The sequence below is a fragment of the Falco naumanni genome, chromosome 3 (assembly GCF_017639655.2).
Source record: "Falco naumanni isolate bFalNau1 chromosome 3, bFalNau1.pat, whole genome shotgun sequence".
Lineage (NCBI taxonomy): Eukaryota > Metazoa > Chordata > Aves > Falconiformes > Falconidae > Falco > Falco naumanni.
In genome coordinates this window covers 44,107,490-44,134,016 of record NC_054056.1, presented here as the reverse complement: position 1 = coordinate 44,134,016, position 26,527 = coordinate 44,107,490, and the positions used below count along the sequence as shown (strand labels likewise).

The 26,527-nt window shown below is 38.9% G+C and overlaps 1 protein-coding gene across 3 annotated transcripts in view; it reads right to left on the bottom strand.

The window, feature by feature from the left end:
• Positions 1–26,527, bottom strand: part of FHOD3 (formin homology 2 domain containing 3) — a 415,861-nt gene that overhangs the window by 192,389 nt on the left and 196,945 nt on the right. For all 3 annotated transcript variants that reach the window (XM_040587702.1, XM_040587700.1, XM_040587701.1), the window contains exon 5: positions 18,712–18,817. In XM_040587702.1, coding sequence (XP_040443636.1) covers positions 18,712–18,817 — 106 coding nt within the window. The remainder of the gene's footprint in view (positions 1–18,711; positions 18,818–26,527) is intronic.

Sequence of the window (26,527 nt, the reverse complement as noted above, 5' to 3'; positions counted from 1 at the left end):
TGACATTTTATTCTGCTTCCAGCTACAGTAGAGGCAGCAGACACTGACAGACATACATAATGCCTACGGTATTGCAAAGGGATGTCAAAGGAAAGCTTAATGCCTGTTACAGTGGGAATATTGCTTTGTAAAAACAAAGCTGTCTTTACAATTTTGATTTGCTGGATCTTATCTGCTGACAGTAATGGTGGTGTAAAAAAGATGTGAATTCTCAAGAAGATATTAAAAATGTAAATTGTCTTTTCTTTGACTGAAAGCTCTCTGAATTCCATTTGACTGGAAAAATAACAAAAAAAAAAAAAAAATTCCAAAAACATAGCATGCAATGTTCTTCATTAGCAGCAAGAATAACATAGATTTAAAATACTTTCACATTATTAAAGCATATAAAAAAAGTCCTCAAATGCAATGTGGCTCTTGTTGGGAACTCAACAGTTGGGGAAAGAGTGGAAGTGCCAAAAAGGATCCCTGTATTTACAGAAACCACAGTCCTATGTATTCTATATGAAGTATATAGTAAGATATCTACTGGCATTTCATGATGTGCAGTAATGTGTTTGTGGTTCTTACTGGGTAATCCATCAATCAGATGTTTTCATCTTAATACTTTTTTTTTTTTTTTCTAACTTTGACATGAAACAACATTATTGAAAAAATGAGCTCTTTAACTAAAGCTGCACTGTATTACCCTGGTTATTTTTAATGACATTTTCCAAAGATTTCAGAGCATTTACATAAAAAAAAAAAAGCCCTTGTGATTGAAGGGAATTATCATGGTGCCTTTGAAATGAAAAATGGCCAGGAAGTGTCAATACAGCCATGTAGAAAAAATAAAGATTACTTTTCCAATATCAACATAATATTCTGGATTTCTGTGTATTTGTTTGCTTGAACATTACAAGTGACAGGGAATTAACTATGAAAGAGACTGCTAAGTTTTTAATTATTTAAGAGTTCCAGACCCAATTTGTGTGTTTCACACACATGTTAACTCCTATATCCTATTCAGATAAACAAAAGTGCAAACAAGCCCATCAGGTCTTAACCTAGTTTGAAATGAAATTTTGTAAATGCCTGCTGGTAAGCACCATCCTGGTTTACCACATTTAAAGACAGAACTGTGTCCGTTCGTCATGATGCACACACATCACGCCTGTATGTAGTAGCGGCAGTTTCAAGGGTAATTTGCATTCAGAAGGAACAGTATTTCTATCACCATCACCTGAAAAGAAGTTCCTGTAACTCCACAGCTATCTGTTATGTTTAACTACAACCTCAGGTCTTGAGTGATGTCATTAGCTGAGAATCTCCGCCAAGCTTCTTGGTCTTTTGGCAGCAGGGTAGAATTTAAAAATGTTAGACCTTTTATGTGCAAAAATCAGTCTGCAAATGCAAAGAATCCAGCATGTTTTACTTCCAATAACTCAATGTTATTTAAGCATGTCTTACAGCTTCAGAGCATTGGTATTCACTATGTTCTCCCTCAGTTTTGCTGGCAAAAAGCTGCTGCTGAGAACACATGCTTAACCAATGTATTCCTGAACATCTGGGCAATGCATTGATATATAGATAAGAAAGTTAAAATATTAACTTTATTTATAGATTTCAAAGTGTAAATTGAATTATGCCGGTAATTGCAAAATAATATGATACAAGAGTGAAGGGAAAACTAGCAAACTAACCATAAATAAGTTTCCCAGGAACTTACTTTAACTCTAGTCCATGCATATATTTAATACAAAGGCCAACATCATTATTGTGATGCCCCTCCACAGGCCTGGGTAGAAATAACATCTTCAGGTACCGTACCAGAGCTCGTACAGTGATTACAGTGCTGAAGATGTGCTCAAGTATGGATCATTCCCCCTGGGTCTGCTATGACCTGGTGCACAGCTCTTCCCTACGCCATGCACAAAGGACAGAGCAGCCATAACATTCCTCTGATTCCCTGACAGTTAGACATGCAGAATGGGGGAAGAACTCACAAATCAAGGACAGAACATGTGTTGCCTTACTCACACTGACCACATACCATAAAATTACAGATTCTTTACAGTAATCATTATCTCTTCAAGTACCTTTAGCGTGGGTGGTGTTTTACATTTCAGCATCCTTATAGCACAACCGAAATAAGAAGCCTTAATCTCTCAACATTGTTTTCCTGACCCAAATATCTGATCTTTTTCTTTTCTTTGTACCTGGTCTTGTCTGAAGGAAGCAGGTGATGTCAACTGTCATTAGTGAAATATTTTAGACTAGGAAAAATAAAACAAACCAAAAAACCAACTCAAAACCAAAAAAATCCAACCTGGTTTTTTTGCCACAACCTTTGCAAGGGCATGTTTCGGGAAAAAAAAAAAAATCTATCTATGGGTAACCCACAGCCAAAAAACAGTCTGAATACTCTGGTTTTAACCAAGTAATATATTCTGGCACCCATCTGAAAGAAGCATGTTAATGCTTCAGCTACAGGTTAGCTCACATGAAGTTCTAAAATCTCTTGGGGACAAGGCTGCTTAAGATACAACATCACTGTGGTCAAATGAAGTATCATATAAAGAATGCAGGTCATGACTTCTCAAAATTCATTTGACACAAAAAGGCATTTGAAAGGGTTTTCTTGGCACAAAGAGGGAAACACTGAGAGAGGAGCCTGCACCTGCAGCGCCTTCAGGCAGGAGTAGTTTTCTTTATCTGTCAGACAGAATTTTAAGGGCCTTGGATAGCTCTGGACCTAACACAATTGCACAGAAGGACTGAAATTGGAATTGAGAAAAAGCTTAGGAGGGTTTATCTAGTTCGCATGCAGTTGTTAATGACTGGTTTGGCAACAAGTTTGTGCAGACTCACCAGATCTTCTCCAACGATGCTGCTGGGCTCCAAGCTCTGTACAAGCTGTAGTTGAGTTGCCCCTGTCCATGGTACTCGGCCGGCCACCTCGGGGCTGACACAGGCCACCACATGCAAGGACGGGCTTTAGGTGGCACATCCCACCACACAGCTCTTACAGGAGCTTTGGAAGCACGTGCACTATAGTTCTGTTGGCCAAAAGCTGGCTTTGCTGGTGTGGATTAATAAATATGATTCGGACTTTCTTTTCTGAAAGACCTACTCAGGTTTTTGTTCAACTGAGGCAATGAGGCTAAAACCCTCTGAAATTATGATTCTGCCATCCGTGAATGCCAGTCATGGCAAGCAACTAAGCACAGCCTTCAAAAATACAGGGCCCTTGCGTGTCATTCAGTTCCAACGGAATCAAGTACAAAACATGAGTCTTTTTCTGACCGAGTCCTGTGGGGCAGGCAGACTCCTGTCCTGACGAGCCTGGCAGTCCCAAGCATGCCAGGACAGTTCTGTGTACTCATAGGAGATCCAGTCTCTAAGTCTACAAGTGATCCAAATGTCCTTTCTGTCTTGTTCTGTTAGAATCAGCATGGTCAAAAGGTATGTATTACACAGGGGTGGTTGTTTCTATAGTACATGTCCAATGAGTATAAAACATTACAAAGCTGGTTCCTAATCTTATGTTCTTTTATGCATTCCATTTCCTACTTGTCTATAGAGATCTAGGGAAAGGTGACATGCACAGTATGCAACTTTGGACACCAAATACAGGAGCATACTCCTGACATGCTCTTAAAATCAAAGGGAAAGCCCTCCTCTTTTACTAGATGATTCAGTGAAACATTATACCCACCAAACACATAATGGTGCCATGGCTTTTTATAGTAAGCATTGACTTTGCCTATAAATGACAGCAATAAGCATGTCACACCACCAGGATTCCCACAGCCTGAAAACGTGCTAGACATTTACGCTCTGCAACTCTTGAGTTCAGGAGTAGGTTGACAGGGGATTTTCTGTCTCCTTCCTCATCTCATCCCCCCTCCACACATACACACTAAATGTAATGAAAAGTTACTGAAGGATAAATGCTTTTCACAAAGCTAACTATAAACCAGCTTATTCAACCTCTTCAAAGACAGACTAGACTCATTGTTTGAGGGAAATGACCATGGACATTCAGACTGAGGCTCTATCACCAGTAACTTTCTTGTCAGAACTGGGAAAGCGTACAGGTCTGAAGTAGTTTCTGCTGAGTTCCCTCTACTGTTCTTGAGGAACTAGTTCAGATTAAAATGAAGTAGATTACTCAAGCCCCTCTTATGTTAAACTATAAGTGCACACACACACTTATGACCTCACATGAAAACAGAGGAAAAAAGACAACAGCAGACAGGAAGCAAACTGCTAATCAGTGAGCAAATCCACTTCAATCACACAGGGATGCTGTATTATCTTTTGCTCAAGGAGTCTAGCTAACTACCTGAGGCAAGGTAACTGGAATTAGGAGAGACAAATCCTGCCCGGTAATCCAGCTGAAAGATATTATTTTAAATGATACTTATTACATGTTTAACTATCCTTACATACTCCAGAGGACTGATATAAAGCCAAGATTCCAACAGACATTTCTGACGAACACTTCTCAGTCAGGTCCTGCTCTGCCAATTCACAATGATGACGTTACACAAAAGCTCAACATTAGAACACCTCTTTAAATTCAAAAGATTCTTAGGTCTGTTCTTTGTATGTAAAAATCAAACAAGTATATTCTGAGTGTAACTGGTTTAGCAGGTCACCCTATCAAATCAAAGTACTGCATCTAAAGACCAAAATAAAGCAACACAAGTCATTTCTCATAAAGCACTAGTTTCCTGTGTATTTTCAGTATTTAAAGTGAGCCATCAGCCTCATGAAAATAAAATTGAAGGCTCATTACATATGAGACAGGTATTGTTGCTTGTTACTAAAATTGCCTGACAGTTCCCATGGAAACATTTCTAAGTTTAGTTATCCATAAGTTCCTCAAGTTTTGAGTTTGGACTGAAACTCTCTTTGTGGTGTTTGAAACAAAACACGTTATTTTTTCATGGAAAATTTCTAACACATTGCTTTTGGGGTGGGTTTGTGGAAGGCAGGAGAAGGAAGGAGGGAAAGAAGATCTCACTGGAATTAAAAATACTGTTGATAATATTTTTAGAAATTGGAAGATTTTTTGATTTTGAGGTCTTTGGAAAACTCAGGAAAATTATAATCTCATGTCAGTGAAAAAACTCATATAGACCACCTTAAAATGCATCCAAACCTTGTGTACTTATAAGGTTTTGAAATAACCATTGACACTTACAACAGGCTCTGCTGAACATATGCGATCAGCTGAAACCTCTCAACACTCTGTCCTTGGAGCTCAAAAAATGCTCCCAGCTGCTGCACACCAAGGAAGGACAGAGCACTCTAAGAGCAGGCAGCTTGTGAGGGTTCTTTGGTTTTGTTTTAAAGGAACTGTTTTGTTACCTAGATGGTGGGGAGGTGAATCCTGATCTGAACACTCAAGAAAACAAAATTTAAACCCAGAGAGGTTCAAAGAAATGAAAGAGTTAAGGGAGGCACAGTGACAAAAAGCCTGATGAGCATCTGAGAGTTATGAAAAGAGATGAAGTGACTGAGATAAATGAGGGAAATAATGGAAAAGACTAAACGCTATTTGGCTGGGGGGGACGTAGGGATTAGGACTGTTGTGAGCAATGTTGAAGAAAGCAACGGACAAGACATAGGAGACCAAATCTGTGACTACATACTTGATAGTGGCGCTGCAATGCTCTCCCTTATTTCTTTGTCTTGGGTCAAACTCGGTTTTGCTGTTAGTGTCTCACCACTGAGAACCAGAGTGAGTAATTCAACAGTACTAAAAAAAGAAAATATCCAGAACATCAAAATATCCACCTTTTCATACCATTTTTTTTTAAGATGAACACACTCTGTCAAGATCATTACATCATTACACAAACACAGCTGTGGTGCCAGAACCCAGGACAGACAGTTCAAAGGTGGGAAGAGGTGACAGGAACAAAAGGTGTTTAAGTCAGCTTAAAGTGGTGAAGAAATTAATGTAAATTATTTTATGAAAATTGATGAATGGATCAATGATGTAAATGAACTGATAAAGTGATGTAGGTTAAAGGAAGTTGATGTGGGAAGGGGAAAATACATACAGATCAGAGAAAGAAAACTAGAACAGGCTGGGCAAGAGTCTAAATGGGAAAAGAAGATCTAAGAGTAAAGATTAAAAAGGCATAAACAGAATGCACCATATAGAGTTAAGAGTAAAGATTAAAAAGGCATAAACAGAATGTACCATATAGAGTTTGAAAAACCAACCCAAGGACAAGCCCCAAACATAACATTTAGGCTTCCTGATCTTTCTGAATTCAGAACATGTCTGTTTTCAAGTGCCTCATTTCTTTATCTGCAACACAAAGATAATGCTGCCCTTTCAGCTCTTGGATAACATTTACTGGCAAACCACAGAAAATTCCACGAGGAAAACAAATGTTTTATAATAGAACCTGCATAGCACAAAATAAATCCCAAAGCCTTGGGAAGCACTGATAAGAAGACGAGCTATTCAGAAGGTGTTTGTTAAGTGCACAGGTGCAATGGTGCCCACCAGGTGAAGCAGAGCAGCTGTAGGAAAAGCCACACCACTGTGCGATCAAAGGCTGGATCAGCTTCCGCACAAAGGGGGGATGCATCTCTGCAAAGTAAGGGCACACAGGTATTTCTTAATTTACAAGAGTTTTATTTACCAACCTTAACAGTATTCTTAGTGTGTTCATCGGTAATCATCTTGTAGAATATCAGAAACCTTTCCCAAAAGCACATGTAAAAGAATATTCTTAGCAACCAATATATCTGGTTAATAAATACTACAACCAATGTTTCCCTCACTGATACTAACCTAAATACTAAAAGCAATCATATGGTGACCCACTACTGATTTTTGGGAAGTTGGAAACCATGTCTCAAAGTTGCTGCTTTAAAAGCAAAACTGCTGCCCACCATAATGCCTGGGTAAGAAAACAGTGTCTGCTCCTTGAGACTGCTCCCTGCGCACAGGGGCCGGCTACCGAGATGCGGAGCACCCCGGGTGAAAGCCTGATAACAGTGACCCTTGTTACTGCACGTACTCAAAGCTTGTCAGAAGTAAGGGCTGTGCAACCCCATTGTACCCAAAGCCAATTTGGGGCACAACTTTAAAAATAGCAGAGGTCTTTCTGAAGCAAATATTTGGAGTACAAAATTAGGAAGTTGGGGGTGGGGGTGGGGCGGAGGGCAGGGACAGAGACAGGAAAGACAGGGATGGAGGAAGCGGAGATCTTTGTCTGGGCACATGATAATGTATAGTAGGAGATAGGTTAAGTAGGAGGAAAGAGGATATCGCCCAGTATTGGCAGAAGTCTTTAAGATGCCACCTGTCATTTAAACAAACACACTTAAAACACACTATAGATATACTAAATCCTGAATAGCACTCCAGTGACTCCAGTGAACTCCAGCAGAGCCATCTGACGGTACTTCTCCCAGAAAACATCAGTATTTTTAAAGTTTCTCCATGTCAAGGAACTGTGAAATGTCAAGAGAAAAAGTAGCAAACTCCTAAAGAAAGTCTGTCCACCTGCGCTTTTCATTAAAGGCAACCCTTAGGATCTGCCCTAAAACAGTAGTCTTTCCTGTGGGTTGCTAATGCTCCTTGGCTTCCCAGCAGCAGGGAGATCTTTCTTTATGGAGACCCTCTCAGTAGCTCACATACCACTTTTCTTCCTTTAATGTGTTCTTTCAGGCCTGATACAATGTCAAAAACTCAAGGTGCAAACCTTAAACTTCTCCTTGCTATATTTTCTTTAATTCAGAGATTTTAAGATTACTGAGTTCAGCATCAATACACAACCTCACTCCTGTAACTTACTCATTACTCAACTGTTTTTGGGAACACCTGTCTGTGGGACTGAAACATTTCCAGCCTTGGCCTTGAGTCCACAGCCCTGTGGTCCTCCCTGCTCCCACACACCCTGAATATCCCCTCCCTCTCTTCTGTGATCACTTCTGTCATGTCAGGGGGGTGCGGGGTCAGGGGTGGGGTGGGCACGAACAATAGTACTTGTAAATTTGGAAGAGGGAAGATTATTTATTTGCTTTCATTGCTGTCAACATATTACTAGAGGGAAAGAAAAAAAAATACTTATTTTGCATGGCACCTACACATCAGTAAACTCTCTTAACTAAAAGCTCTGGGAAGAAACTTCAAAGAAAATGATAAATTATTGGAAAAACAATCCTAAACAACAGAGGTACTGTTTTTAGCAGCTAGTGCAAGCTGGTGCTCCTGCATCATTAGTGAGCAGGGCGTGGGCACAATCTCCTCTCCTGGCTTAACAGCACAGGCTTTAGTGTCAGAAACTTAAACAGAAAAAGCTGGAAATGTGTCACAGTGAAAACAGGAAAAATTCTTTCTTGCCTGGAAATACAGAGAAAGCAATTGTGTCACAATTAATAAATTCATAGTTTATGAATCCCCACTTTTTTAAAAAACTTCAGAAGCACAGGACAGACCTGTGCTTCCCCCCCACTAGCGGGCAGGGACCTCCAACCACAACTCTCCTCCCTCTGGCTTGCAGAGGAAAGACACAGTAACATGTCTACATTTCCACAGCACCTCAGCTTTACTACCTTACCAGGTCTGCTCAGTCCCTGCCTGAGCATCCACTGACAACCTTCACATACACGTGAGGAGTGGGAGGATGCCAGCCCATGTTCTCTCTTCACTCCAATGCCAGCATCAGTAGCTCCAGTCATGGGTATGAGAGGTGGTGGAGGTGGGAGAGGAGGAGGGCAGTAAGTAGCACTGACAGATGGTAAGCTGGTCATTATACTTCATTACAAAGCAGCAAAAAGACTTTCCATCTTTCCACATTAAACTTACGTACCCACACAGCTATTAGCTACTTCCATCTTCCCAAGGGGCATGCGCTCCTCATGGCTGTGCAGAAGAACAAGTGAGCAGAACCCCTCCACAACAGCAGAGATGTTAATATTCCCATACGCTAAGATTATCCTTCACTGTTATCAGCCTATGAATATTGTACGGTTTTTCTTAGACACATATGTATGAACACAGCATTTATGATAGGTTAGAAATTAATACCGTGCTACTACATGCAAGTCCTGTGGTTTAGCTTTTAGATTCTTGAATTGTCTATGTTTTTTTTTAAATTTTGATGCAGTAGCAATCAGAGACTTAATGAAGATCACTGCCTCATGGTAATGAAAATAAGTATTTTAAGAGGTTACAGTCCACTGCTCCAGTTTTCTGATTGCACCTATGAGATGCATATGCATGCCCATTTGCAAAAAATCCAGACAGACAGGTCTAAGATGTAAAAAAATAATTCAAATATATTTGGATATGGAAATTAACTCTGAAGACATTTGAAGAATCTCATTTTTGATGCATCCTTATGTCACACAATAATCACTTTCATGGAATAACAGTCAGCACTTTCTAATTATCCTACATATTTGACCCTCCCCTCCTTTAAAGCCCTAATTTCCCCTGCTTCTGTATCAGGACAGAGCAGCACTCTGTGTGACACCCTGGCAATCACCACCACAGATAGCTGGGGAAGCATCTAATATTGAAATGGGAAAAATCAAACACTAATTACCAACCATATTTTACCATGTTTTATGTGCATATAGTTCAGTACAAGTAATTAATAGTGACATTTCCAGCAGCTGCATATTTTGTGCAAGCATTAATGTCTGTGCTGGATTATGAATGTTTTTATTTTATGTATATTTTCTCCTTCTCTAATGAATCAGTTTTTGGATACATTCAGGCTACAATATTACTACAAAAAGGCAAAAATACTTTGTAATATGCTTCTACCAGCTGGAATCGGTACATTGTTTTCAAAGCTTGCTCATGAAGTTTGAGTATTTAAATATATAATGTCCACCATGCCTTTAAAGGCCCCTGGGACTACTTCCCAAGTACTTATTCTTTGCTTAGTACTTAAGGATGTGCATTTTTCATGGTTCAGTTCCTCATTTTACACAGGGTATGCATAGCCTGAGGTATCACATTTCATGGGAATTTCACAAAGCATTAAAAAAAATCACAAAAAAACTGAAGATTCATTTTCAGGGAGACAGAAAGCAACCCAAAGCCTCCCAGCTTCTGTCAGCTTTAAAAACAAGGGAAATCCATAATTTTATGGTGGTGTTATTGCTGAATTCCATGTAGACCATGAGAACCCTATATCCTCCTCACAAGCAGTCCCAACGAGAAAGGTCATTCCATATAATGTACAGTGCAAGGAACAGCTCTGTTTATTTGTAGATGTGTAAATTACTACAGGTTGGTTAAACTTTTGAACTCAAATTTGCTTCAGTGCCAATTCCCATCCCAGAATGGGAGAACTCGTACTGTATGCTGTGTGTGAGGACCATCTGGCTCTGCTTCCTGATGGATCATGGATCAGAATCACATTCAGGGAGGAGGTAGGGAAGGAGGAGGCGGAGAAAAGAGAGGGCAGTGCTCAGACTCAGGGATTGCTTACTGTTGTGTTTGGTAGGAAACTCAGGCAAATGCATGCACAGATCGAGTCTAGTAAATATCGTTCTAAAATAGGCAGATTAGAAATAGAGAAAGGAAACACTAAAAACATAAAGAGGAAAGCAAAGATGATGTTTTCTCTCTTTTTAAACTGCATGGTTTCCAAGGAAGACCTCTCCCAATTGCTCTTGTACAAGTAAACAAATGCATTTATTCTTAAAGAGATATTTGCAGAAGTGAAAGAGGATTTAGCTACTGAGCCAAGGAGGTTTAATGTTTATAATATTAATCGTGGAGATAGTATAATGTGCTCTTTTTTCTGGTACAGTGCAGAGCACTGTAATCTCATTACTTCTAATCTAAAGAGTTCATAAATCACTATGCCAAATCCATTTGTATTTTTTCATTCCATGGCTTTTCAAGACACAAAAAAAGGCACGTCTTGAGCTTTCTGCATACACGTAGCAAGAAGAGGTTCTGAGCCATCAGGTACAGGTCTGATTTTTCTGTGACTGTTACTTTTCATATGAGCTACAACAAACGGCACCTGCAAAGCTCACTGATGGAAAGCTGCAGTGTAGCCCATTTCACAAAGGGAGATGGCATGGCTGCATCACAGCAATGCCATATCTAAGCTCAGCAGTGCTGCTCATTAACAAGTCTTATAAGCACAGGTACACTAGTTACTGATTTTCTAACATAGCTGTGGTTGGTTTGGTGTGTTTTGGTTTGGCTTTTTTTGGTAGTGGTGGGGGGAACCTATGCTCTATCTCCATGTGGAGCTGCCCCATACTATGTGGACATAACAGCTTCCAAGCAGAGATGTCATCTGTTGGTATGGTTTCATGGGACTGCGATATGATATCCAGCATAAAATAAAAGTTCAGATCCCCACAGGACAAGCATCCAACTCTGATATGCTTTCTTAAGGACTCAGCAGAAAGATCAAAGAAATACATTTACAGGGAGACTGAGCCAGGAAGACCCTTTCAGAAGCAACACTCCTAAGTAATGGTGCTTTAGGCATTTGGTTTCTCTTTATAGCAGAGGTTGTTACTACAGCTACTTTGAGATCAGCTGAGAAGTTTACATAATTTAAAAGGACTGCACGTAAGAAGTCAACTTGAATATGGTGAGATGTGTGCAAGAACTTCACAGTCACATATGGATACCTGCACATTGAAGGTTAAGAGAAGAAAGTCAGGAAAGTTTTCATGCTTCACTTCAGGAAAAGAAAGAAATGCAAATGTAAGCCTAATCATGTGCTGTCTGTTCCTATATACTTGGGGCTGGGATACTTTTCTACAGCTGGAAAACTTTAAACAGTTCTCCAGTTCACACTGAAATAGGAAGGGTATGCATGATACATAATATCAGCTCAATTTTCACAAACTAAACTTACATTACTGCCATCTGTTTTACTGCTGTGGTACATACCCAGAAAGACACATCTATTTAGGATAGACATAGACCTTATTTCTAGTCTTTTGATACTTACACAAACCTTGTTAATGATACAATGCTTCACCTGCATTTACTGCAGAAGAATGTGATTCCCCATGCTAAACGCTTTGTGATACCTAACCTTTAATGCAAAAGGACAAAGCCACATCATTATCAGGGTGAGGGAGGAAAATTCAAGAGCACTGGAAGCATCCATGCCCTTGTAACAATGAGGGGCCTTTGGATAAAAACAGCTTTCCAGTTCCTGGAAATGGATCACCCCCTCATTACAGAGCACACTTACAAACCCCAAGCATTCCTAGTAGCAGTTGGCTTGATGCAGAAATGCCACCGGCTCCCTGATAAATTCATGTCTGGCTTTCAGAATGAAAGGTTTATCAGTAGCAGCTTCTACCGCCTGCTTGCAAAACCTCACCCTCACCTTCGACTTCCTCTAGCTCCTTGAGATCTTCAGGCCCACAGTGCCCTGATGACAGACAATAACCAGATGGTCTTTTACCATCCAGCAGTGAGTCGCTTCAGGAATTTAATCTGATTTCCCAGAATACGCAGCACAGCTCTTCATTCTAAAGTTGGCATGCAGGTGGGATCGCGTGCCTCTTTATAGCACGGGCTTTATAAATAGGCCTAACAGTTCGTGGCTTTGGTACACATCTGCAATTGAGCTGTTTGCCTGTTGCTGGAATCCCTGCCTGGGCATTCATTGGCGATTCTGACTCTGGTGGCTCCTATGCCTCTTTGACCACCCTGTCAAACCGGTCAGCATCTCCTAATTCCAACAGCAAAATCCCTTTCTGCTTTGTACCCAGTAGCTCTTACAACAATTTCTTTGCACATTTTGTTGTCAGCTACACTATACTGATTAATTAAAAGCACATGTAAAACACAAATATAGAAATACCTTGCTGCAGTAGGAAGTAGAGGTTACTGAAAGGTTAACTACCCAGATATGACTACATGCTTTCCCTCCATCTACCCCTCTGCAAAGACTGCCTCTCATTTACTGACCAGAAAGGAGAGGAATCAAAAGGTTCCCCCATCCCCATGCCCCAGTGGGGGATTGGAAAGTTTCGGGGTCCTCAGTTCCCACTCCTGTGCTTTGGGAAGTCACTGCTCCTCTTGGGAACTCCTCCATCACTTGCAGTTCACAACTGTGCAAATTGCAGATATCATGCTTGAAGGACATCATTTTAATAGATCCCTGCATAATTCAAACATGTTGCAAAGATAGGAATGTGCCTTGGAGTTACTTTTCACACATGATTTCAGCCTTTTTAAGATACCTAATTCTTTCTTATTTACATTTTAGGACTCACATAGGATTTTCTGGTAAAAGCCCCCCATAAAATTACTTACAAGTCCTGAAAGGCCTTGCAAAAAGAGCAAAAATAATAGTGCTTCTACTTATTCATTCTATCTGCACAAAGATAAAGGCATGTTTGTACAAATGCAATTCCAAAACAAACCACCATTAATATTTATAAGGAAAAAAAAATGCAGGGTGTAGTAATAAAGCTGCTGTTCTATTAGACTGAAGATGCTGATGCTGTGTATGAACCTTTAATCCTCTTAAAAGATATGTAATTATCCCTCAAACTATGTCATATCCCTCACTCAGGACCATCTTCATCTGCTGTGCTTGCACCAGTATCTGTTGAGACCAACAAGACTTTATCACTTTATCAGAAGTGCAGTGAGCCTGTGATGGGAAAACCCACAACTGGTTCTACTGCAACCTAGTCTTCTGCCCAAATTATTGAATTAAGTATAGATTAATTAACTTTTGGCTATACCACTGCTAGAGGTATTTAAAATATATGTAGACATGACACTCAGGGACGTGGTTTAGTGGTAGAATTAGCAGTCTTAGGTTAACAGTTGGATTCAATGATCTTAAGGGACTTTCCCAAACTAAATGATTCTACGATTCTAAGTATCTTTAATTTTAGAGCAATGATTTTGGGAGAAAACAGTTAACTTGAAGCACAAATATTGCTTCATATTATAACTCTTAGACTCCTTTCAAGCACTTTTTTTCCTTCATTTCTTCTTTTTAAAAAAAAAAAACAACCAAAATTAAAAATCCAAAATTGCCAAACAAAATTAAAACCACCTTTCATCCAGGCTTTAAATCCAAATTCTTACTCCCCATATAAGCACACAGCTCTCACTAAACCAGTGCTGCATCCAAAAGCTGAATTTGATTCAGATATTGTTTAGTATGAGCACAGTTTGACATCCTATTTTTTTCCTCAGCCCCAATTCTTTGAAATTTTGCACCATAGCAAAGTCAAGACCTCTTCCTGCTTGGACTGGATGCTTGGCTTGTGCTTTCAGGCCACAAGAACAAACACTAGATTTCCTCTAATTATGCACACCTCTAAGTACTAATTTGAATCCATAAGCAAGCAATTAGGAATCCAAGTACACAAATACACTCTGCAAAGAAGGTTGGATGACCTTTTGGCAACGTCCTCATTGGATGTGATGAACAGACAGGACAGGACCCCACCAGGCATAGCTTCCCACATCTTCGTGTCAACAGACTCATCCCTGAATCCTCCTATCTCACAAACTCTATATATTTTTAAAACAGTTAAGCTTTGGTTACACAATTTGGTTTTCTTCCCCAGCTTCCCAACAGCACTGGCTAAATTAACAGAAAATGTGAAAACTAACATAATTCTACCAATTATTTAATTAGTCTGCACTCAGCCATGGCATTGCATGTGTTGCTTTCTCATTCTGTGCAAGAACAGATGATCTCAAAATTATATCAAAAATATCTTCGAAATTGCGATAAGATTTATATTAATCCTCATCAGTTGTGGTCATTTTCATCTATCTTTCACCTATTTCCATTTATTTCTGAATATTTAGGCAATGTCCACTATCCTGCAATCTTGTGACCAGGAAAGAAACTTTTAACTTCATTGCTATGAGTAAAGTTCCTCATCCTTATGGATCATTGTCACCAAAGGGAAAAAAAAGAAGGGGCAGGGGGCAGAGAAGGAAAGCAAGGCTGTTTCAGGGCTGGTATGGACGGGACCTCAAAACACAGTTCCTTTAGATTTCTAATAATTAAAAGGAATAGTGAAGAATAAATTTAGACTGAAGAAGTAATGAGGAAAAAAAGCTGCTTTCTGAACTAGGCTTTCGCAGAGTAGCTCTCTAGAGAAGCCCTGCTGTCTGTTGCTTTAGAGTCTACAGGCTGTACACTGGGAAAAGGGAACACTTTGGGAAAGGTACTGTCAAACAACCCTAGTTCAGAGACCTGAGCAGAAATATACCGTCACTCCTTAGCACTCAAAAATAAACTCTCTCGATTTCTCAGTGTTGTACGGAAAAGCCACACTTAGCTTCCCTTCACTCTAGCCATTAAAGCAACTAAAATTTTCATGACTCATATTTAGTCATTTTTTTGGCAGCTCAGTCTGGCTTGAGCCAAGTTAAACCGCTAAACAGAAATTCATAACCAGGAAATACAAGAGTGAAACAATGCAGACCTTTGGAAAAAGGAAAGCAATGTCCTCATGAAATAACTTGTACCTGGGAACTCATCAAACCACCTACAACTTTTACCTATACATATGTTTCCAAACTATTTTCCCTCCTAGGTCCAAAGCTATTTCTCGAAGAGTGTAGGCAAACAAATTCACAGGAAGCTGGGAAATCACACAGTCAAGATGACAGACAGCCTGGCATGGGCTTGCCCTGGAGGTGGAGGAGGCAATGCCATGTCTAAGGCTACCACTTAATGTCACAAGCCCTGCAGAGCGGGTTAGGATCACAAAAGGAAACAGTGAATTACACCAAACATGCTGGAGTAATGCAGCCAGAACATGAAACTGAGGAGAAATCCCATCCCTTTATGATTCACAGTATGTGCAGCAAAAATAAGAAGGGTATCATTATTTTGGGGTATTTGATATATAATAGGAAATATATTTTTCGTATTTGCTATATATTTGATTTTTTTGAAAAAAATGATAAAAATAGGAAATATATATATATTATTTGATATATAATAGGAAATTATATATAGGGATATATATAATATTTGATAATTCCCCGCCCCCTTCCCCCCCCCCCCCAAAAAAAAAAAAAAAATCCCCTTCAAAAGGATCTGCAGAATAAGACACCACAGCAGTAAGGCACAAAAATTCTAGACAAGGATTACTTTAAAAAAAAAAAAAAAATCTTTGTCACTTAACACTGAGTTTAAAGCTTATGGGACCAACTCAGTGCTAAGCATGATGTATCTTCAGTAAAATTCATTAATTCATTCACCTATTCACCAGTACTCTAGGTTTAGTAAAATGCAGCACTGCAATAATACACATGACTGTCACAGAAGAATCCAGCCAGTTGCTATGGTCTTCCAAAAATAATATACCAGAAACACTCTTACATGACGTATTTAACGTTTCTTTTCAGCACACTCCTCAATGTATCTGGATAAGATTGTCTGGCTACACTGTACTACGTCCAAACCTGTATTTATCTCATTGCGCATGCAGACCTATTCAGAAAGTACATGCTGGCTCCTGGTACTGCACACCAGCTGACATAATCTTGGAGTTGTAACAAGCTTTGAACTTTGAAAGACAATCAAGACCGATTTAGTTTCAGAAATAAAACCCACATCACACAGAAAAATCATATTATTCTAAGAGATGCGAGGATACACTACCCAGAGAGAAACCAGCTTCACACATCAGCAAAGCAGGGGAAAAAAAAGACCTGATTTCAGAAGGTACCAATCCCTAAAAGCATCTTCTTAAAGTAAGGTTTTTAGCTTTATGGCATACTTTATGCCATACTTTATGCCATAAATAATGCATGGTTACTTTATGTTGTTTTTTGGGGTTTTTTTGGTTTTTATTTATTTTGAACAAGCTATGATCACTTATCCATAACAATGGAACAAGAAGAGCTTCAGTTTCCTTAATATGACGCCGTGGACATTGGCACTATGGCTCTGTTTAGCACTTATTGAATTCAGTGGAAAATATCTAACCAGACCATGGGCACCAAGCTCTTGAAAGCTAGAGAAGCCACAGCAGCAAAGACACCACTGTGATCTCCCTGAATTCTGGATGCATTAGGGTACATCCTAGTAATAAAGATAATATTTTATTCTTATTTAAAAAAAAAAAATAAAGGGAAAGAAAGAAAAGAAAAAAGCAATCAATGTGGAAGGGAGTTTAATTCTTCCCAGTGCATACATAGATAATGTCAAAATGAGATCTCAGTAAGATGAAGGTACATGCAATACATGCTAAGATCACTCAAACGTGACTGATTTGTCTGGTATCAGCTGATCGTTCTGTCACCTGTGAGGGTCAGTGCCCTGGACCTTATTTGACACTGGAGCAGAAGCGCTTCAGGGCTATCCAGTGTTTGGATTATGAGGCCATATACACTACACCGCTCAGGTAGGGTAAACACCTATCTGACCTCCTTGTTTTGATTGTTTAATATCTTGCTGCAAAAAGCTGAAAGACAAAGACATCATCCAGACACACTTACATCAATGCTGAGCTGAAAAAGGAATAAGTTCCTAGGCTACAGGCCAGACTGTCCTATACAGCATCTATATTTTGCTTCCAATCTGAATTTTCTGAGAGCATCTATGGCCAGTTTTCTCCAAAAAACTTCTTTTTCAGCTGTAAAGACAGTCTTTTCTCTTTCACATGTTTCTGCACCTTGTCTAGTTTCATTGTGGTTAATAGTCTTTAACTTTTGAGTACATACAAGCTACTATTCAAGTACAATTATTTCACTGCACAACTACTGACATAAAACTTAAATTTCTGGTTTTGTTTTTTTTTATACCCCCAAAAGCTGGTGTTTTTGCAGTCTGGTTTTCAAGTTCTTCGCATAAAGCCCACACTTACTATTTGCATTCTTGCTTTCTATAAGGTAGCATTTCTGGATCTTATAAAATCATTCTCCTTTTATATTTGTTTACTCCTCAATTTGCAGTTTCAGTTTTGGCAGCTAAATACATCAAAGTGACATTTTTAAAGACAGCTATATATGTCAGTCTAAGAAAATTCAAATGAGCGATCCACCACAACTACGCACTCATTAGTGCTCTCTATTTCCTGTGAGATCATCCAGCAACAAAGATCCCTTGGCATGACAGTTCTCCCCTTATTCATAACCTCTTGAAATATTGAAGGTACTCTCTGAATTTGCAACCTTGTTTTTCAGGTTAGATGAAAAATCACAGGCGTTCATTTGGGCCACAATACAGTAAACCAGCTTTCTAATCCAGTTACACACCTCTTCCACATTGCTTTCCAAAACCTACCTTTGCAAGTTATCTTTTAAGTGCCAAGAACAGACTGCAAACCTCTGATTACCTGTACAAATCCAAAATATCAGATAGCTCAAAATTGTTTCCAGCCAACTGACCTTAAGATATGACCGTCTCACTGTTTATTCAATAGCTACTAATCACACTCCAAGAAGTTATTTTGCTCTGTGCCCTTTGACATTTAAAATTATACAGTGAAAGTTTTAGAATGCCTTTGCTTAGAATTATAGATTTTCAGTATAATCTACATGAAAAGCTGCACAATGGAAGGACTATCAATATTTACATTTTACTATTCATCCTGCTCAGCAGCGAGCATTAACCCCCCTTTAATTTTCCTGCATAATGCAAAAATTGGTACCAAGCTGAGAAATATGTTCTGAAACACTTAACATGACAAATTGCAGCAGACATGTGAGAGCTTCAGAGCTATTAAAACAACTTTTTGATACATTTCCTTTACCTCTCAGGATGTAGTTCTGATAATTCTGGTCAGCCTCTGCTCCCACTTTGATTAAGCAAGTCAGACCTTCAGCAACAACAAACTCATGAACCAAGTCCTTGTCATCCTGCCACAGGAGAAAGCAAAAGCTGCGTTAGAATTTTGAATGACAAAGAAACAGGATATATCATAATGTAAAACTAAATGCATTCCTGCAACATTGACTTTATGTTTCAGATAATGTAAGCAAGTTGGTATGAAATTTGTTTTGTAGAAGACCAAAAGAAGAAATCTGAATTTTAAAATCAGAATTAGATACATCAATGCAAAGCAAGAAAGAACAAGCTTTTACCTTTAAGTATGGAAGATTAAAATCAATAAAAGGACTTTTGATTTTTTCATTAAAGGCTTGCAGGCATTCTCCCCAATACTATAGTCTCATCATATCACAAACAGACATCCTGAAAGCCTTGAAGTGTCAGGATCAACAGGAGAAGGCCATCTCTATGCCTTAGCGTAACTCCAGTTTAATTATTTAAGTGCAAAAATTTAAAACTGGTGTTTCTTGCAACATAATATTATATTCGTTATCTTAATATCAATTCATTATATTTAGAGTGGGAAAGTGTAGTGTTGAATATAAGACCACTAGTAGATAATATTCCACATTGCGATGAAGAACAGGGCAAATAAGAGAGAACACTCTTTAGTATTTCATGGAGTTTATACTTGTTAATGAGGCTCACTTGTTTTCAGCCATCAGTCCTTTACACAGCAGAGTGCAGCAGAATGACCCCCTATCACAGCTACATGTGACAGCAGGGAAAGGAGGGCCTTGCTGAGCACTACATGCATAATAACACTATATCAAGGGACTATAAACCACTGTTATCTAAAGCTTGCCTTCTCCTCTTACAGAAAGCTCATGTACACAAACAGGAGGCTGCTAAAAGCTTAATTAAAAACAGTTACTGAATTAGCCATACAAATTAGGCACAAAACCAACCTAAAATATTAATGGAAGATAATTTTTCCATGGACAATCATAGTTGCCAAATCCTTCTTCTAAGTATTTTTAACATATGTTTTCATAGACAACAGTATTAGTTATAAATTTTCAGCTTTCCAATAACACAGCCCTGAGAAGCCAAGATCCAGGGAGCAGATAGTTTTGTCAAGACTGCTTTCTGAATTCACTGCAAGTACTTAGAAAACTGCCAATGGAAATAAAACAATCAAGCTCCTTTTAGTGTGACAATTCACTTACTGCAAATTTCTTTCAGCCTGACAGTTTACCACTTTTGAATTTCCTTCTTTCACCAGAGCTAAGTTACATAAATCTTAAAGGCTTGACCAAATGTGATATTTAAAACTGTAAGGCGATTTAGCAACTCATGAGAAATGTAGAAATTATGAACAATAAAATCTGGTTAATGTCTTAGAAGGTCAAATTTATGAAAATAATTTCAAGATGTATTATAGTCATGTATAGAGAAAATAAATTATCATGATAAGAGTTGATTTATCCCCAAAAAGTATATAAGGAGAAATTATACAAGCATTCCCCATATCTTTGCAAAAGTGTATTAAAAACCCCAAAATATGAAGATACAATCCACTGCTGTGCACACTTGAGCTAAAAATTTTATTTGTTTCTCAGTCTCAAGTCTCACTGTTCCATTTTTTGAGGGTGCTATTTTTTTCTGTTGATAGATAAACACCTTGATAACACTTTCTGAAGAGCTAGGAAGTTTACAAACTCCCATGTCAGACCAGGGCATTACAGACACAAACACAGTTTTATGAAGACAACAAATTTCCTCTATCCATTTGCCATACTCAAAATATGGTGGGATTACTAGTAGAGGAAGAGTACACTCACAATCCACCTGCTAATACACACAGCGCTAATTACATCCTGGTTTCCTCTGCTGTACGTAACTGTTTTAAAGGTGCATACACAGATCCACCTCCACTGCAGCCCACCAGGGAATTCCCTTTGCCATTCCAGAAGAGAACTGAAGAATTAAGGTGGCTGTTCACACTGAGCAGCTAAAGGACATCTTTACAGCAGGGGACCTTTGGCTGGCACCGAGGCTGCTGTCTGTTTGGCCAAGCTGCCAACCTAAAGAGCACATCCCAATGCATGGGCCAGGAGCGTAGGAAAGGGCACAGTCAGCCAGGGCATGTGGATCTCTGCCTCTCCCATCCTCACCAGAGGCCTCCAACAAACCCCTTCCCAAATGCCACCAGTCAGAGGACTGAACTCTTAATTCTCAAACAATTTATCTAAAGTTAATTTGTGCAGCAATGCCAAAATTCACATGGTGAACTTCCAGGACAATGTTTTACAACAACTGGTGTCCTGGAAAGGTAAGAAAAGGACCCAAGACAAAATGCTTTTGGATGATCAAAGGCATCTCTCAGGCTCATTCCCCCTGAACTTGGGGCACTTGATTTAGAATCAAGCAACTAAAAATAAATGCATAAACAAATACTCATGCATGCAATATACAGATGCAAATCACACCGGATAGCAAGCAAAATTCAAGATCATCTTGCATGATGGAGAGCCACCTCCAGCAGTGAAGGGGGGCAGAACTGCACCCAGGGACCACAGAGGAGTCTCCTCGCTGGCTGCCAAGCATCTGCTCCCTCCCATACATCCCTTTGTATATGGTGTTTTTAACTCAAAGAAATTCAATTAATCTCCTCTTCTTCAAGAATTTTGCATCTTGTTTCTCATAAAACTCAAAGAGAGAGGAACATATCCCTGGAGTTTGTCAACTAAGCAGTATAGTCAGGGTTCAGGTAAACTAAAGCTACATGCCATGGTAATTCACAAGGACTTTGCATGCCTAGAAAGTAAGTTACTCTGTATGACAAGGTCAATAAAGTTAAAAATTCCCTGCTACTAAAGAGAGAAGGTTACCCTTTTCCCCTACCTAAAGTGTGCAGTGGTGGAAGCAAGGGCAAAGGGCAGAAAGGACAAGAGTACACAGAATTCAGAAAAAAACTAAAATAAATTGGTAGCATAGTGCAGAAATGAGAAAGTTGTGGGGAAAACATCCTCCAAAATATTTTTTCTACATATCTGATGACAAATAGATGCATCTTTTAATTGACAACACCATTGTTTAATTTAAGAGAAACAAGATACATAACAACATAAACTACTGAGTGAAATAATCAAAATTATTTTTTCAGATAGTAATGGCGTCCTAGCTCAGGATACACTCCCTTTTTCTTTAAATCCCTTTATTGACACTTTAGTAGACATTTTGATTTTGCTTTTTTTTTTTTTTGCATCATCTTTGAGTTGAGGGGAAAAAGAAAAATCTATTCTTTATTGAATCACAGTCAAATAACCCAAAGACTGGAGAAACAGGAAAAAAGGAGGAAAAACTGGTCTGTGGAGTCTGATGTTTGTCACTAGACATAACACACTTGTTTTGGAAAAATAAAAGACATCCCATAATACCAAAAAAAATTGTCCCTATGCTAGAGAAGTTAACAGTAGTTCAGCTTCAAAGACCTTCAAGTTGAACACAAAAAGAAAACAAAAATTTTAACAGCACATAGACATTAAGGGCTGTTGCCATTTAGTGAAAGACAAAACTTGAAATATCTATTATAACTTTAAGATGTTTCCCATAGTCTTAAATAGTGAATGCATGTTAAGAGTATCACCTGGGGAAAAATTAGCATTTAATTCTCAAAATACCCCATGCTAAAGATCTGTTTAATGTTAGTGATTTTTAAACAAACAAACAAACAAAAAAAAACCAAAAACAACCAAGGACCTTTCCAAAGCAAATTGTGAGATCTGCCTTCTGGAACTTTTTCAAAGAAGCCGAAGGAGTAAACCACTGCAGCACAGAGTCACCCTTGACTGAAAGGAGATATATTGCAGGGGAACAGCAGAGGAAATGAAGAGGATGAGGGAGTCTAACCAGACTGCTTTTGGAAAGCACTGAATATACAAATCAAACCTGAATTAAAAAAAAAGGCTTTTAAGGTACTTCTTTCCCAAATAAAAGGGAAAAAGAAGGTGTAATGAAGCAGAGTACAAACACATCATGTTCTAGACATAAATCTGAACTCGGTATGTTATCTATCCCATCATGTATACACGATGAGAGGAAAGAAGCAAACATCTGGAATGTGCAGAGAAAGATGAAAGGCATTCAAGCCCATACGTTCCACATTGAAAGGATAATGTTTACATCGATTTTGGTCTAGGATAATCTTTTCAGACCCATTAACTCACTGACTTGCCAAGTTAGATGACCTCAAGAGTAAAGGCTACTCTCTAGCAGTGGTAAGAGGTTCAGGTTTCCAGGAAGAGAGCATTCATTGTATGGAATATATGGTGTGTGTGTGACAATGATATGTACAAGTAGCTGCCGCATGTGTGTGATAACAGTTAAAAGGAGGCAGGGAAAGGTTGTCATTTGCTATGGAAATGGACTCCTCTGCTAATATCGCAAAGATTTATGACCCCTTAATCAGCAGGCATTAAGGCACTGATGAGAAAAGCAGGAAAACACAGGCAAAGCTCTCTAAGCTTCCTGCTAAGCTCCTGCAACCATAAAGATTGTGCTGTGACACAAAGGCTGGCTACTTAAAAGTCTTTATGAAAAGATACTGTTAGCCTTGTCAGATAACTCTATTTTACGTGTTCATTCACAGACTTGGTATAGATCATGTCTCTTCATTGCTTTAGGCATCTTAGAGGAATTAAAAACAAGATAATGTATGTTGCTTTCTAGTAGAGTTCTATTTTTGTCCAATGTATAATGAAAAAGACATTAATTATATTCAAGCTGGTGAGTTTAAAGCTTGCTTATGTGGTTGACAAAATGCATAAATCATACTTCCATCTCCATAACTCAGCCTAGCTATTAACAAGACCTCACAACCCTGTGATCAAGCAGTCTACACAGTACTCTCCTGTGCCATAGCAGAATAAGTGTAGGCGGGATTCCCTTCTTTCCTACCCACTCTCCTGTCTCTGTGCCACTTGATATATTCTCTAACACAGTTTTGTGGGGTCTTATCTGAAGGGAGAGACTGAGGACTTTTTTTCAAGAAATGGCACTTTGCAAGAATGCATCTTATCTGATGTGCAGCTTCCACGTGCAAAGATAAATTGTTTACATACTGTTAAAGATAAATCTTTCTGAAGCCTGTTATTTCTGCAGACCATATGTTTGAAAACTTTTACACAAAGCATGATTATTCTTATGCCACAAAAAAAAAAAAAAAAAAAAAAAAAAAAAGTTGCTTTGCTTCCTAATAAGAATCAAGGTTTTGGAACACAGTTTCTCAAGGGGAGATTTTTATGATTTTTTTTTTTTTAAGCTAACAAATACTGCTGAAAGCTCCTTTCCAAGTATTTGAGGAAACTGGATTAGTAACTGAATATTCACATTTGGATATGTGCATACATATTTCTCCCTTACGTGGCTAACAGCTGTGCAGAATACTGTCTTTCTGAGGAATCATAGCAAGATGCTAGTCTATGAGATTTCCACCAAAGATTCCACCAACCTCATTTTAATGTTTTTTTAACTTTCCTTTCATAAGATATCCCATTGTTTCTGGTTGCTTGAGCATTCCCATATTTAATCCTGCACTGTACAACTCTCTCCTGTTTTTGTAACAAAGTTAAATCTTGCACACACTTTATAATGTTCATTTCCTTAAATAAAGAACCATGGGGTTCCCCAGCCTGTGCTCTCTACATGACGTGTTTCTGAGTGAGCCAGCAATCATATTCAGTACTGACCAAACTTTCCAAAATGTAAAAGTTGCTGTAATCCAGCCTAGAATTGAGAGCAGCACAGGCAGCTGGGGTACCAGCCATAGCCCTGAGAATCTTCTGGCTAAGTTTTGCCTATGGGCTTACAGGAGGGGACTGCACTCACGCTGAGCTCCAGTGGTTGATGCACCTCACCTTCTAGCTGAGGAAGAGCTTCCCTCTCTGCTCTGTTACTGTACAACATTCCTATAAAGAGAGATTTAAGCTCTGATTCTCAGGCCAGCTCTGATTTTGTCTGTAGACCAAAAATGGTAACTTCGCAAAGATACACTGCATTCATATTTTAACATTGTGATAATTCACCTAGGCAAAAGACATGATTAACATTGCCAATTCACTGTGCAACGTAGCATAAAAGGAGAAATGCAAACTCTACCAGATTGAAAGAGAAGGAGCATCCTCCCCCGCTGCCTGAATTCTTGTGGGACAAGATGCTGGCAGCACACCAGTACAGAGTCCTATAGGCAGACAGAGCACAGCTCGTTCAGACACTGCCTGGCTCCTGAAGTAACAATCACTACTTTTATAAGAGGGGGAGCTATAGAAATTTTCACTCATTGCTATGCTTATCTACGAAATAGTATTGGGAAAATGTGCTGCCCCCACTCCACATTCATACATCACAGCAGGGTCTCCTTGGAAACTCCTCTTCCTCAGATTCCCTTGCCAAAAGTAGACGCTACACAGCAAGGAGGCAGAACTGAAACAGAAATCCCAGATGATTAAGCTCAATATGAAAAAAAAAATAAAACAAGGAAAAATACATAATCACCAAAATGCCAGTGCACTTGCAGAAAGTCCACCCCCAAATATAAATGATGGTCATCCACTTTAGAAGTGACTTTTTTTTTTTTTTCACCCTTTTCCTTTTAGTCAAGATAGGATCACAAAGTTCAGCTGGTTTTAGGAGGATTAAGCTTCATTCATTTGGGGATGTAAATTAGAGGCAGAGGGACAGCAGCTGACTGCTGAGGAAAGGGAGGAAGGAGGAAGCAGGTCAAAGAGCAAACCATGTGTGACTGCAGGCTTTTGCTGGCATAAATCTCAGATGACAAGAAATCTGGCGCTCCACTACAAGACAGTAAAATGCAGGACTACTGCCCAATATACTTGAAAAATCTCGTCTATTACTAAGTGAATAAAGGCAGAATGATAAAATCCAGGTTTCTGTTAGCAACAGCATCAATGATGGGTAGGTGCTTGTCCCACCCTTCCTACTCCTAATAGTACATGGAGAATAGAATTCTACTGATCTTGTTTCCCAAGCATCCTCTGGTCTGGCTCTGGCAAACTTTCATGTATACAAAAAAAAAACAAACCAAAAAACAAAAGAACCCCATAGCTTGCTCCTAACCTGACTGCCCTGGGTAGCAGTAGCAATGTGGCAGTCCAGGTTTATGACCAGAATGCATTTTCATTACCTGACATCCTTCATGTCCACAGGTTCCCCGTATAATTTCAAACGCTTATATGATGCTTTGTCCCTGTAGCAACAGAAAACTAACAGCCAATTCCTCTCAGCTGCCTAGGTCTGTGACCTGAGTCTACATTAGAAATACAATACAATAAAGTCTCCAGAAGAATATTTTTAACTATCGCTACCTGCCTTCAGTATGCATCACATCTGCTACAGTTACCAGCAAAATAATTACTCCCATTGACAAGACTACAATGATGTAGTAATAAAAGAGTTATGCTGTGGCTCTATTAGAAACAGAAATCCCAGATCGTTTCTGGAGTCCAGCTTTTTTACTGGCTTAAGCAACAGGTTGCATTTTATAGATCAAGATTGGCTTGCAATGTTTGCAGTTAGAAAAGCTCATTTTGGCTTGAAAACTGAGTAAACATAGTCAGGAAGTGATTGAAGGAGCATAGACTGCCAAGATATAATTTATAGTTACTTTCCCACACTTTAAACTATAGTTCTGTTCTATGGACTCCATAATTATTCATATAATTAAAATACTAGATTGCCAATCCAGAAGTGCCTGATACTATCTAATTCAATTGTCA